Consider the following 14,195-nt stretch of genomic DNA (forward strand, 5'->3'; position numbering starts at 1 on the left):
GAGGAAGAAAGGCAGGTCCAAATCTAATCTCCCTCTTAGAGGACTAGAGGAATTGTAGAGTTCTCTCTCAATTGTCCGACGGTGCACGATCGGTCCGAGATCGAAATGGAAAACCTGGACTCTCTCGGGCTCAGGCTGTTCGAGAGAAATCGCACGGTGGTCCCGCGACTCCCGGCTAATGCACCATCGTGCATTACGAGACGGCGGCGGCGTTATCTGTCTCCTTCCTTCGCCGGTCCACCACCGTTCAGCAGCAGGCAGCAGCAGCAGCGTGCCCAGTATACCCCGTACCACCTCTTCCCCGGGGCCGCGCTGTCACCGCTCGCTCGCCGTTCTTTCCTACGGTCTGCCTCCCGCAGCGCTTAGCGAGTGTTGATCTGCCTTCGTGTACATCCACCCAGGCACTAAGCACACGCGGCTGGCCCCCTCGCCGGGCAACGTCGTCGCCGGACGACGTTCGCGCCTAATCGCCGCTCCTCCGCGGTGCACGGCACACACGCGGGCCGCGGCTAATGCTCCACGAGAGCGAGTCGCTTCCGATTCCGCCCCGCGGTAGTTTTCGGGTCAAGGTCAGCCCCCTGCCGATGACGGTGCCCGAGGCCTCCGGAGGAGGGAGGGGGGGGAGGGACGGACGCTCCTATTCCTCCCCGGCGATCGTCCCGCTGGTCCCGCTCGTTCCCCTTTCCCGACCCGCGAAAAGCATGACGGTGATCACCTTGACACGCGAGTGTACCTTCCGCGATGGAGCATAACGTGCGGCAGCAGCCGCCCGGTGCGCCAAATCTCCACCTCCACCGTTTCCCCGCGCGGCACGGAATCCTAATCCGACATCCTCAACATTGACATGTTGATAAACGAACGACGCGTCATGATTATCGTGTTCATCTTCCTGCCCAGGGAGTACTTGTTCTTGCGTCGGCGGATCACGATCTTTTTCGGCTTCATGTACCTCACGTTTCGACGATACATCGTTTCTGTCGGGCGGTCCAGGTTACACCGGCGATCCAAATCGCCGCGCTGGCCGGCGGTCCCGAGGTCTCTACGAGCGTCCTCGCGCCCGGATGATGTCAACGAGCCTCTCGCGGGGGGGTGTCCACCTACTCACACGAGAAACCGTATACGACTAATCCGCGTTGCGTAAGCTGCCTCTTTCACCATCCGGGCGATCCATCCGGCGTGATCGATCACTTCGCAGCCTCCGGGCGTCCCTGACACGTTCCTCCCAGGTTGCGAAAGTTCCTCCCCTTAGATGACGATGGCTGTCGCCGGCCCGAATACGCTGTCCGTACGCGTTTTCCCTTCTATCAGGGGGCGAGTGGCGCAGAGCGGTAGTCGCGTGGAGATCATTTTCCTTGGAGGAACCTTGCGGCGCGCGCGCGCGTGACTTCAATGACCGACGAGAGAAATGCGAAAGCGATTTTTGCCTTCGGCCGAGGCGGAAACGGGGCGCGATGCCGGTCGACGACAACCGCGTCCGATGTCGGCGATGTCGTACGGACGGCAACTGAGCGTAAACAGGCAGCGTCGTCGACGAATTGCTGCCGCGCGCAGCTCGACGAGGCGCTGTTAAATGTGACAATTCGTTGATAAAGTAATCACTACTACGCACGGTCCCAGCGCGTTCTACAGTCGGAGCCTATTTTAAACAGGGCCGTCCAAGTGCGGCCATTATCTGCGACGGTGAATTCAAAGCTGTCCGCGCGACTCGGCAGCTCGAGCGACGTCGTCGCTATCGCGAGCAATTTTCCACCGGCTCCCTGGGACTACCGCGGATTTTCCCGATGTACACGTCGCTCGTCATCGTTCATTCGCGCGGTTTCGCTCGTTCGGACCGAGAGCCCGCTCCGGAGCCTCGTCCGTGTCCCGGATTCGACCGGGCCTTGACTCTGGTGGGGCCTTGTGTCACGCGTGTCGTGAAATCCTCCGAGTTTCGTGTGGCTCGGTACCCGCGAAATCGAAACGGACGATAATCCGCAAGGTCGCGTCCGAACGACGAAAGACATCTAGAGGCGGCCCTGGCTTAAGTCTGACGTATGATACCGTCAAGTGAGTAATGCTCGCAATTCCACAGCGATGCTTATAAAATATTCGATGCAGAGCTGTCACCGGCACCTCTCCTTCTCTCTCTCTCTCTCTCTATCTCTATCTCTATCTCTATCTCTCTCTCCCCCTCTCTGTTCCTCTCTCTGTCTTGATATCCGACCGACGAGGGTGCGTCTGTGGTGGTCATTACTCAAGAGCCATCCTCGTTGGTCATCATGGCGCGCGAGAGGTACGATTCTTTCGCGGTGAAACCAATTGGTTATTCCACTAGCGGAGAAGGTAGTATTACAGTCTCTCATTTACATTTTGTAGAATAATTTTTTTAGCAGTCAATACTTTAAATTTGGCAAATTTTGTGATTGCATTCGTCAATGTATTTTAATAAAGCTTAGGCTTAAATATAAATATTTATTACTTAGAATATTACTTACAAAAATGCATAATGAGTTGGATTCTATCACAGAAATAGATTTTAAAAATTAATTTTCTTTAAAACACAGTGTATTTTATTGTATATAAAATTATTAATTTGAAATTTATTTATTTGAAATTGAGAAAAAGTATAACCGAGTATATGCATATGCAAAAATAATGCTTTCTAAAATTAACTTTTAATTTAACTTAATTTTAAGTTTCATTTAATTTTTATATAACTTTTAAATTAAATTTTTGTTTATGTAAATATAACGTAATTAAATTTATTTTCTTAACTATTAATTTAATTTAAAAAATATATCAACTCTGATAATTGAGTACTGTAAATTTGCATCATATGTAATGTAAACTCTAGATTAGCGGTAGAATTATAATCAACTTATCAAATAGCTACTTTATAAATACTTTAAAATTGTTTACCTTAAAAAGAGGCATATTAGGCTTGCTAAAACATGCCTAAAAAGATTACAATCTTTTAAATAAAATCTTATTCTATTATTTAACTTTGCATAACTCGAAATGTGTATAGTTGAATAAAATATTAAATAATAAAAGAAGTATTTAAATGTATATATATATATATATATATATATATATATATATATATATATATATTGGTGTGATAATAAACTCAAGTTTAAAAAACAGATGACAAAGTTTGTGTAGTTAAATTCTAAAATGTATCTTAAACAAAGTTTCAATAAAATGCTCAAAAGAATAAACGTGCCTCATGACAAATATTATACATTTGCATATTAGCGTCACTGCATAATGGCCGGCATTATTAAATAATTTCATAATTACTAGAATGCGTCACTTAACAACGGAGATATTACTATCATACTTCTACAAGAACTTATATAATACTTCTCTACAATTGGCATTGACGGTCAAGCCTACGAATATTTATAAATTGTTTACTGACAGCAATAATTGTGGCCAAAGATATTTTATTTCGTTGCATTCTCGCTTCGCTGAACCGCTATTCGAGGATCATGGATTTCTAGTTAGTAGCCATGGAGCCAGTTAGCGATTTCAATTCCGTGTTCGGCGCATAAAGCAACTTTCGATTTTTTTTCGTAGCTATCGAATTTAATAGACAGAAACGATTTCTCCGCGTCCTCATCGGAGCGACATAATCACTTTTAGGTCAAGACTGTATTAGTTATTTTCGCAGCTCGTTTGCCTTGCAGATGACTCTTATTACGTCGCTTATTGATAATATTTTAATTAAATTATTCTTCTTATCATAATATTATGTGTATTATTATATATTACATTATATTAATCTGTTAACAATGCAAAATACATAGTTAAAATACAAAACGGGACATTAAAATTATAATTAACAAGGACAATATAAAAAAATAAAATGATGATAATTTTTATTGATCAGTTTATCATCACGTGTTTTACTAGTTTTATAATATAATAATAAGTAACAATAGCGTAGCTACTGCTATTTTGGGGGAGAGAGGCTAAAGAGAGTGATGAGTGACTGAAGAAAAATGACTCTTTGTGTGTATTTAATTATGTAATAATTAACTTTATCAATTAACATAATAAATTATGCAAAAACGATGAGATAAATAAGGAATACGGATCGTTCTTCGTAATAATCCCCGGTATAAACTATATTTATTACTCGTCAGTAATAATTGAAAATATAATAAGAAAATAATTATTTGTTGCTATTTTGTCGTCGTTTTATTTATGAATTTTTACAAATATATTTAGAAAACCGAACAATTTTTTTTCGCAATAATTTTCTATTCAATTCTTTTTGTGATTACAATGCTCTTGTTTGGAGGTTGTTTTGCTTGTCTCAATTAACTCAGGTCGTGTATAAAATGCGTATTGCATGTTCAATCTTCGGACATCCGCAATCGAGTTAGTGTACGACGAGTACTTCGTAATCTTTGAACGACAGCTCCTCGCCGTCAAACGGAATGTACAGGCATCCGTGACTCGGTTGTATCTGAAAAAAAGTGTTTTATTTTACAAACTCCTTAGAACTAAATTATTATGTTTCTTGTCTAACAAGGTTGCGCACGATAAGAATGAGTTTTGTCTGCCAAATGCTAGGCGCAGATTGGCGGACACTTTGAATGGAAAAGCGTGCTTTGAATAATCAAAAACGTCGTTCCGCATTTTCGAAACGGTCATCGTTACTGCTGACCCCCGAAATTAAACAGGTACCGAAAAGACCGACCTTGCCAATCGTTTGAGATCCACTATGGAGGACACGGCCAACGTACAGAGGTTCTCCATCCCCGGTTTGACCGGCGATTATCGCATCCTCTGGTACTTCACCGTTGCTGCAGAACTCCCATGCAAATTCTCCCTGACATAAGACCTGGCAATATCACAATAACTGGTAAGACCTTGGTATTTTTAATTACTTACAATTATTATGGACCATTAATTCTGCCATTCGCTGTTATCGTTGTTACTTGAAGAAGATAATCAGATAGCAAAGTATCGTTATAACAATCTTGTGCGAATTATTGGTCAGAAATTATTGTCAATATCGAATCTAATATCTTCGTCGGTTCAATAGCTGTACTTCCTGCAAAAACTGATATCGCGAGATTATCTTGAATCTAATAAAACGACGACGACAATACAATTAATAAGTTGTGTACTTTGATTATGTACCCCTTTTACGATACGTTACGTAAGTTACGAAAATGATGTAATCGCTTCTATAACAGCTAAAGCGCTGTTATAGAATTAAGAGAAATTGTTCCCCAGACAAATCCAAATCGATTTATACAATTGTTATAATAATTAAGCAAATTTTTATCGATGATAAATGTAAAAAAGTCAGAACCGATTAACTTTACATAATTATAATGTTTGTGTAAAAATACGGCAAAGTATACTTTATGATATAATTTTTATGCCATTTTACAGAGAGTGTCAATCTCTGATGGAGCGGTAAAGCAATACAAAGCTTCGCACGATGCTCATGTCACGTTTCTCGTAACGTAAAGAAGAAAATCTGTTGATTTTGCACTTTCTTCGCACCTCGTAATTATCTTTGGGATGTTCCTCGCCGCCGTGACTAATATAAGCAACACCCTTGTCGGGAATCACTTTCGCCGGCACCATGTCGCCATCGTGAAAAGCTCTGCCGACGTAAATTGCACTTCCGTCACTGTCGCGGCCGCCGCTGACCGCGTTTTCTGGCAGCGATTGAGAGCCGACACGACTGACCCATCTGTAGGCTGTAACAATGATAAACTGTCAGCAAGACTATTATGTTGAGTAAATTAAAAAATTAGTGAATTCGAATTGATCCATCAAGTTTCAATTTCTTGCCTTTATTTCGGCGAATGAAAAACTCATATTACTTAATGTTTAATATTTGATTTATTATGATTTTGATATTTGATTTGACATAAAATAAAAATATACAAATTTTTCACGTTAATCTTTCTTTTTAAATTTAAAAGCATTCTTTTGTACTGACAATTGTTACAAAAATAATTTTTGGTAAAATTGCTTGTTTTTTTTAACTATAAAAGTACATAGTAAAAATAGTAGACATTATATTCTATAAAATTGATGTATTTTTTATAAAATATCACTTCAAAAAGTTATTAAAATTAATTATTTGTTTTAATAATTGGTATTAATCTATAGATCTTCGTTGATTTTGATAATGCCATATTTAATTCCACTAAATAATACAAATCTTATTTTGTACAATCTCAAAAGACATCTGTATAAATCTATATATAACGATTACGCGTGTTACGTAACATTAATGCGCACCGACACACATTTCTTGTAATCAATATGATAACACTTTTCCAGACAATTCTTCTAATCGATGATTTCACATATCGCACGTACTATCTTTACGATCATATAATTTACATATTTTTAAAACAAAATAATTATATTTAATGCTTAATTAGATTTCTGGTAAAATATGATTTATCTTTAGTTATTCCCACAATTTTATTTGTGTAATTATTGTAGCAATAACATAAGTATTTAATGTATAATATATGCAATTCAATGCATGATATATTACGTGTAATATATCATGCAAATATTACATGTAAGTGTATACGTGTTGACGCAATTAATGTGTCATAGAATTATATAATCTAAAATATATAAATGTAAAAAGTTCTAAAAATTATTTAAAGTTTTTTTGTTACATTTCTAAATTTAACTAAATTGATTAAACTTTTTTTATAATTATTATAATTCAATTTCATAAATTAAGTTTCTGAAATAGAAATTAAATTTTACTCTCTTTAATTAGGTTTAAATTAGCTCTAATAAAACTGTAATTTTAGTTTTATACTTCTTTAGATTTATTTTTAACAGGGAAAAAATTAGAAAAAAGAAAACGATATTCGATAATATCCATAATAAAGTAAATGTCGAAGAGAAAAGAGAAGTTTATGAGAGAACAGAGAATTAAAACAGAGAATTAATGTAATTATGGAAAAGCCGATATCCTTTTCATTTCTATTTTAATGTACTATATATATTAATAAATATACTTTTTGCTCACCTGGCATAGTGGAAATCGATTCGGCACGACTGAGGCCTCAATACGAGATGGTGCCCACCGTATCTGTAGGCTGAGTTAAAAGCTGACGTAATCTTATCGCTCGCGTAATCTTATTTGCCGAAATGTTTCACTATCTTTTTTCTTTACTCTTCATATATGATATTAAACTTACCTAGAATGTGATATGATATACTCCCACGCCTTTCCTATCCAATGACAGATTAGTATCAGATATTGATTAGTACGATTATTAGTCGCCATCAGTTTGATTCAAATTCTACTTAAATATTTTACTTTATACGTGTGCAAATTGCAATATTCTTCAGCGATTTTTTTGTTTATCTTTATTTTTGTTCATACAGCACCAAAAGATTATAAAAACTTTGCAGAAACCTTACACTGAAATATTGTAATATTGCATGGACGTTGCGAAATGTTTCTGCAATGTTACTGCAAGCTTGCGGCAACGCTGAAGTGTCCGCCCTGAGAAATATTACAATGTAAGACTACTGCAATGTTACATGCAATGTATTTGATACATTGAGGGTCGGTTGTTCCAACTTCTTGGTAAACTTACCTATCAGGTAAATATATTTTGTCTTTATTTATTTAAGAAAAGAAATGAAGATAGATACATGCTTACCTGGTAGATAAGTTTACCAAGAAGTTGGAACAACCGCCCCTGAAACGCGTTGCTAAAAATATGCATAACGCTTCAAATTTAGTAGATAAACCTTGAGAATATATAAAGACAAGAGAGATAAAAAGAAATTCGTTGCAATTTGTGTAACTTTATAATCTTTTTGCATTCAAAATTTGGATAAAAAATTGTGAATTTACGCAATTGCAATGAATTTTTTTCTTATTTCTCTTGAATATTTTTATATATTCTCAAAGTGTATCTATTAAAATCTAAAATATATTAGAAGTATAGAAAATTAGAAAATTATTATTACATTTTATATAAGAATAAAAACTTACATAATATTCTATTATCTAAGTAGCATTATTTTTAAATAGCATTATTTTAGTTATTGTTAAAAGCAATAATATTAATAAATACATATATATGAATTTCTTAGCATTACATTTATAGTTGTTTAATTGCACTTTTTGACATTTATAATAGAACAATAAATTGAACAATTTTTCAAATAAAAAAATAAAATTATCATATATAATTATAGTCTTTGGTATAAATATTGCACACAAATCAAATATTTAAATCTCACAAAACTATTAAAAAATGTCACAAATGTCTTCTTACTCGAAGTTGAACGTATATTATTGGAACACTTGATGCATATTTTTTAATATGTTATATTTTCGGAATTTTATAATATTTCTGCAATATTACTGGAACATTTCGGCGTAATATTGATATTGCATGTTTCTGAAACGTCTCTGCAATATTACATTGCAACTCGTAATATCCCTAGTAGCAAAATACATTGGCAGCATATTGACTAATATTGATTAAATATTGATTATATTGGGAATGTATTGGCCAATATTTTCCCAATGTTTTCCAATGTAACGCCAATATTGGTTATAAAATATTGGCTCCAAATTAAAATGCAATTAATGTCCAAGATAAAAAATCGATTGGTTCAATATTGGCCTAATGCTGAATCAATATTGAACCAATCTTTCTGCTTAGACAAATTGGCTAAATAAGATGAAGGGTCCACTTTACAATATTGGACCAATATTTGGAATATTGTCTTTATACTACTTTCCAATATTGCGCCAATGTTTTTTGTTACTAGGGATTGTAACGTTACAGCAATGTTGCTGAAAGTTTCTGTGCTGTATGGATGATAAGACACGTGCTATGTGTTTATCGAATGTCAAACGTGTCGCTGTCAATTTATTAATAATTCGGATTTTATCGTGGAATATCTTTGTTCATAGAACATATGTTTAGAAAAATAAACTTTAATTTGTAATAAGTATAATTAAAATCCAAATTACCCAAACAAATAATATTTTTTATAAATATTTTCATAAAAATTATTTTCAAAATGTATGTAGTAAAAAGATTTTTACAGAAATTTTTATAAATATTTTGAAATAATACAAAAATCATTAATATAAATTACATTTAAGAAATTGATTAAAAAATGTTTTTTATTTGTATATAAACTGATTAATTAATGCGTGTATGTATAAAATTATTATTATATTTATTTATTATATAAGTATTATAAATATAAAATTTTTTTTATTTATATGTATTTATCTAAACTGTATTATCGATCAAAATTAATACGATATCTAAAGATAATACATCTTTAACTAAACTTTAATTAATTTTATCAGTAACTAATTTGTCGATCAATATCTATTATTTTGTTAATATAAATACTATTATTAATTTGTTAATTCTTTAAATTTAATTTATCAATTCCTTTTTTGTCTGCACGAAATCTCATAGTAAGTTTTAGTTTCCAGAAGTCTTCATAGATGTCGCATTCGTCTCATAGGTTCTGTTTATTCTCCATACATCGTATCGTATGTGGACTATGTGGAGCACACGTGGAGAAGTCGAGAAGTGATAGTTTTTCGTATATAATTCTATGAAAAAGTGCACAGGGTTTTTCGTCGAAGATGAAGGTTAAAGTGTTAAGTAGGAATCCTGACGAGTACTTACGGGAAACTAAACGAGACATTCACAAAAGTAAGTACTATTTAAATCGCGATGCTGATCTAACCTAATCGCGAAAACCGGAGCGACGATCTAATTGTGTTTCGTCGTTTTCAGTCCCACGAAACTTCGATCCCACCTTGCATCCCTTCCAGGAGGCCCGGGAATACACGAAAGCGCTGAACGCCGTTAAGCTGGAGAGAGTGTTCGCGAAACCGTTTCTAGGTAGTCTGGAAGGTCACAAGGATGCCGTGTCCTGCATATGTAAACATCCCTCTCAGTTGTCCACCCTCCTGAGCGGCGCCTACGACGGCGAGGTGAGAACGTGGAATCTCGGCCAGGGGACGTGCACCCGCTCGTTCCTGGCTCACGACGGCATAGTTCGTGGCATTGTGTACTTTTCGGACAACAAGCACTTCATTACTGTTGGCGACGATAAGACGATCAAGACGTGGAACGCCGTTTCCACAGACGAAGATGAGGAGGAGGAACCTGTGAATACTATTGCCAGTAAAGTACGTAGTTTTTGCATATGGTTTTCCTAAATTTGCTAAATTTGAAAATTTCCAAGACTTTAGCAATTTCTTTTATCCGTAACTATAGGTCCTATACATTTATGTAAGTGATCATAAAAGTACATATCATAATTATGACGAGAGATCACGTTTTGACAAAAGTTTAAAAAATCATATATCATGTATAAAAAAATTATAGTACAAAATTGTACATCAAACAGATTTTCTATGCCAAAAGTTATAAAGCTATTTATTTAAATATATGAAATATTTGGCAGTGTATATCCATTATGCCAAACTAACATTTGGCTCAAGAATTTGTTTTCTAGTAATTAATGGGGAAGAAACATAAAAAAACAATGTAAGTTTAGTCCAATTTATGTTATTATTTTTTACATTTATGTGAGCAGCTTTATATCTTTTAATGAGATGTAAATAGTATATCAGATATAAAGTTTAATTCTGTGTAGAGAGATCTCTTTTTAAGTATGACACATGTGCGTGATGAGATTGTTCTCGAATCTGGAGTTTATCAGAAGTATGCTGATCTTAAATATTTCTGTCGTGTGCACATTGTTTCTAGTTTATATGTATATACGTAATCTATAATTCTAATGCTGGTTCTAAAGTCTATTTGGAAAGGCAATATATTCTCAGTGGTTTGTCATTGCCTACTGAGAGAGAGGTGGTGATTAAATAAAATCCAAACTATTTTGGATTTGAATTCCAGGCTTTCGGCATAGAAAACAAACACATGACTCCGTGTGCCATGATTGCTACATTTGAGATTGTTATATTTTTATTATATATCTTCCATATGAGATGTGAATACAATTGTCTGCAAAGCAACATTCGCTTTCTTTAGATTTTTTTAAATGTAAAAATAATTCAAGATTTCTCGAGCAATTTCTTGTACTCGTAGACGGTATTAACTGGTGTGACACATCATTGGAGCAAATCGGTTTTTGTTACCTGTGGAGAAGGCATATGCCACATGTGGGAGGATACTAGAAATGAGCCCCTTCGAACATTTAAATGGGGTGTGGATAGTTTATTGGATGTAAAGTTCAATCCAGTGCAAAAGGATCTTTTAGGTGATTTATGATATATATGATATATATGATAAAAAATCACTGTTAAAATTTTCATTCAACAATTTTAATTTAACTTTTAGCATCTTGCGCCAGCGATCGCAGCATAGTTTTATATGACAGTAGAGAGATTGGACCTTTAACAAGGATAGTAATGAAATTACGAAGCAACAAGCTGTCGTGGAATCCCATGGAAGCCTTCGTCTTCACGTGCGCCAATGAAGATTACAAGTGAGATATAATAATGGACGAATAACGGAGGATAATAGCTTTGCGTAACTTTTGCGTGAATTTTAAAACACATCTGTTTTAGTTTATACACTTACGATATCCGCAAATTGAAAGCGCCGGTTAACGTACACATGGATCATGTGGATGCTGTGATAGACGTCGATTACTCGCCGACGGGAAGAGAATTTGTTTCGGGCAGTTACGACAAGTCGATCCGTATTTTCGAAGTGAATAAAGGTCATTCGCGGGAGGTGTACCACACGAGACGCATGCACAGACTTACTTGCGTAGGATGGTCGTTGGACAACAAATACGTAATTAGTGGCAGCGATGAAATGAATCTTCGCGTATGGAAGGCTAAAGCATCGGAGAAGCTCGGTGTTGTAAGCATAAATTTATAATTTTACATACCGTTTTGCATATATTACGATAATTATATATCTGATTTTCCGTCCAACAGCTGAGGGCCAGAGAGAGAAACGCGCTGCTCTTAAATGACGCTCTCAAAGAGAAGTACGCGGCGCATCCGGAAGTCCGACGAATTGCACGTCACAGACAAGTGCCGAAACACATATACAATGCGCGAGCCGAATTACGAACGATTCGCGAGAAAAGTAAACGCAAGTAAGTACAACTAAATTTCAAAATGCTTTTGGATTTTGTAACGTATTTTTGAATGAATCTTACAACATTGTTTTATTTCGCAGGGAGGCTAATAGGCGTCATCATTCCAAGAAGGGAACCGTACCGTACGTGGCAGAAAGGCAGAAGAATGTTGTGGCACTGGACAGTTGAAGCGGTGTGTTCTCGTATCTCTTTATCTGATACAATTTCGCGCGTCGCATTTCGATCTTTATACCAACTCGTTGGTTGTTTCAACGAGTCATCGATTTTTATATTTGTTAAATCTTTTAGGATCGATTATTCCAATTTCTTGGTAAACTTACCTATCAGATAAATATATATTTGTCTTCATTTATTTAAGAAAAGAAATGAAGATAGACACATGCTTACCTGGTAGGTAAGTTTACCAAGAAGTTGCAACAGCCGACCCTTAGTCCGTATCAGACTACGCGGTAGAGATTGAGAATTGCAGATTAGAATTCAACTGGTCAGAATGAAATGGATTAAAGCTAGCTGATTGATCTAACTTTGATCTTTAATTCATAATTCTTAATCTTCAATGCAATACTCTGATACGAGCTTTGTAGGATATTATGTAGTCGTAAGAAATACTTTGTATTATATTTATTGCAATAAATAATTTCTCTTGACATTATACAACGCATCGCGATAATAAATTCATAAAACATTACAAACCTCAAGCAGTGATTAATGTCATGCGTAGCGTACATTACAACAGTTAATTATGCTGCGTTTCTTGCGCGATTATCTTAGCACGCATTAATCGATTTCGTAATACAAACTTTTCTTCGTTTTTTTCTCATTATTTTCAATTTTATATAATTTTATATATATTTCCCAAAAACACTATTTAAAATTTTTTGCGCGATTTAATAAATCGTGCGCGTGTGTGAGATTAACAATATAAGACACATCACTTTTAATGCAGCTGTGATCTTAAAAAAGATCTCTAAAAAAGGAATTTAATGAAATTTGCAGATATTTTATGAGATTTCTCTCCTTTCTTATAATTTGATAATTTGCGTTGTCATTAAAGCATTACACAGGAACACATTGTAGAAGTAGAAAGTCACAGTCGATTCATATTCGCACAAATCTATTATACATATCATACATACGATTTCAATGCACCATATGCATCAATTCTGAGCTTTCTCCCAGCACAATGCGTTACTAGATATGAATCTGAATATGAAAACTTGTCGATGAACGTTGTCGACGTATTCTCATTCGCCTCACTCGTTCAGGAATCGAAACCGCTGTCATTTTTGGAAAATTTAATATTCAATGCTACAAAATGTATGCTATATATCGTTTTTACATTCTAGTATATTCCCTACGGCATTAAAATTTATTTAACAAATCGAGATTTGCTCTTACGTTTCGTAATAAATGACAGTCGAATGATTCTGATGAGATAGTACACTGGCAGTTTTATAGATTTCGATGCGATCTAAATTGTTTGTATATGCATGAGCCAAGAAATCGATAATACGTGATTATGCTCGGAAAATTATTTTCTCATGTATAAAAAGGTGCCACGCGATTTAGTGTCTGATCGTCGCTGAGAATCGTTTAAATACAATAATTATCTATGCATATTCGTATGATTTCCATTGTCGTAGCTATGCGCGAAATTTCTGTACAAGACTAGGATAGCTAAGAAACTAAATTATCGCCTATTATAGCAATTCGTGTTTCGCTGAATCGAAATTTCGCGAGAAAGTTTTGTGTCCTTTCTTAGGCGTAATCGTATTTCCAAGATTCCATGCCATTTACTAATCCTCTTTGACGTTCACACTAATTAAATATATGTGTGGAAGTATAACGCGCGAGTGAGAATAATAACATATATATACATATAAACACATGTACATCAATATTGCGATCAGGGACCAAAAGTGAAAAATATACAGTGTCATCCATTTTTTACTCTTTCCATTGTTTCTCTCGCACTCCCTCTTGATTTAAATTTTATTCAAAATACATATCAAGTTACTAATATAGAATATAATTTCATTAAATTTGAATATTATTTGATAACTTATTAT

At 35.6% G+C, this 14,195-nt stretch overlaps 2 protein-coding genes and 2 long non-coding RNA genes across 5 annotated transcripts; 3 read left to right on the forward strand and 1 right to left on the reverse strand.

The window, feature by feature from the left end:
• Positions 1-7: 7 nt before the first annotated feature.
• LOC118647139 lies at positions 8-5,528 on the forward strand. The gene is made up of 3 exons (XR_004964454.1): positions 8-2,046; positions 4,674-4,855; positions 5,395-5,528. It is a non-coding gene; the product is annotated as an uncharacterized LOC118647139 (long non-coding RNA).
• On the forward strand, positions 2,233-4,631 carry LOC118647141. Its single transcript, XR_004964456.1, has 2 exons — positions 2,233-2,322; positions 4,564-4,631. It is a non-coding gene; the product is annotated as an uncharacterized LOC118647141 (long non-coding RNA).
• LOC118644048 lies at positions 4,228-7,349 on the reverse strand. Of its 2 annotated transcripts, XM_036291391.1 has the most exons (5): positions 7,188-7,349; positions 7,016-7,085; positions 5,509-5,708; positions 4,691-4,834; positions 4,228-4,456 (listed from the first exon to the last, which is right to left on the reverse strand). In XM_036291391.1, the coding sequence occupies exons 2-5, from the start codon at positions 7,020-7,022 to the stop codon at positions 4,370-4,372; spliced, it is 438 nt and encodes a 145-aa protein (XP_036147284.1). In that variant the 5' UTR covers positions 7,023-7,085; positions 7,188-7,349; the 3' UTR covers positions 4,228-4,369. The 2 variants fall into 2 exon arrangements, with proteins under 2 accessions (XP_036147284.1, XP_036147285.1); XM_036291392.1 differs by lacking the exon at positions 7,188-7,349 and having other exon boundaries at positions 7,016-7,166.
• A 2,155-nt stretch (positions 7,350-9,504) lies between these two features.
• LOC118644165 (DDB1- and CUL4-associated factor 13-like) lies at positions 9,505-12,782 on the forward strand. Its single transcript, XM_036290719.1, has 7 exons — positions 9,505-9,695; positions 9,780-10,177; positions 11,100-11,271; positions 11,352-11,499; positions 11,582-11,882; positions 11,960-12,123; positions 12,207-12,782. Exons 1-7 carry the CDS (start codon positions 9,626-9,628, stop codon positions 12,292-12,294), a joined length of 1,341 nt encoding a protein of 446 aa, XP_036146612.1. The 5' UTR covers positions 9,505-9,625; the 3' UTR covers positions 12,295-12,782.
• The last annotated feature ends 1,413 nt before the right edge of the window (positions 12,783-14,195 follow it).

Source organism: Monomorium pharaonis, chromosome 8 (assembly GCF_013373865.1).
Source record: "Monomorium pharaonis isolate MP-MQ-018 chromosome 8, ASM1337386v2, whole genome shotgun sequence".
NCBI classification, from domain to species: Eukaryota; Metazoa; Arthropoda; class Insecta; order Hymenoptera; family Formicidae; genus Monomorium; species Monomorium pharaonis.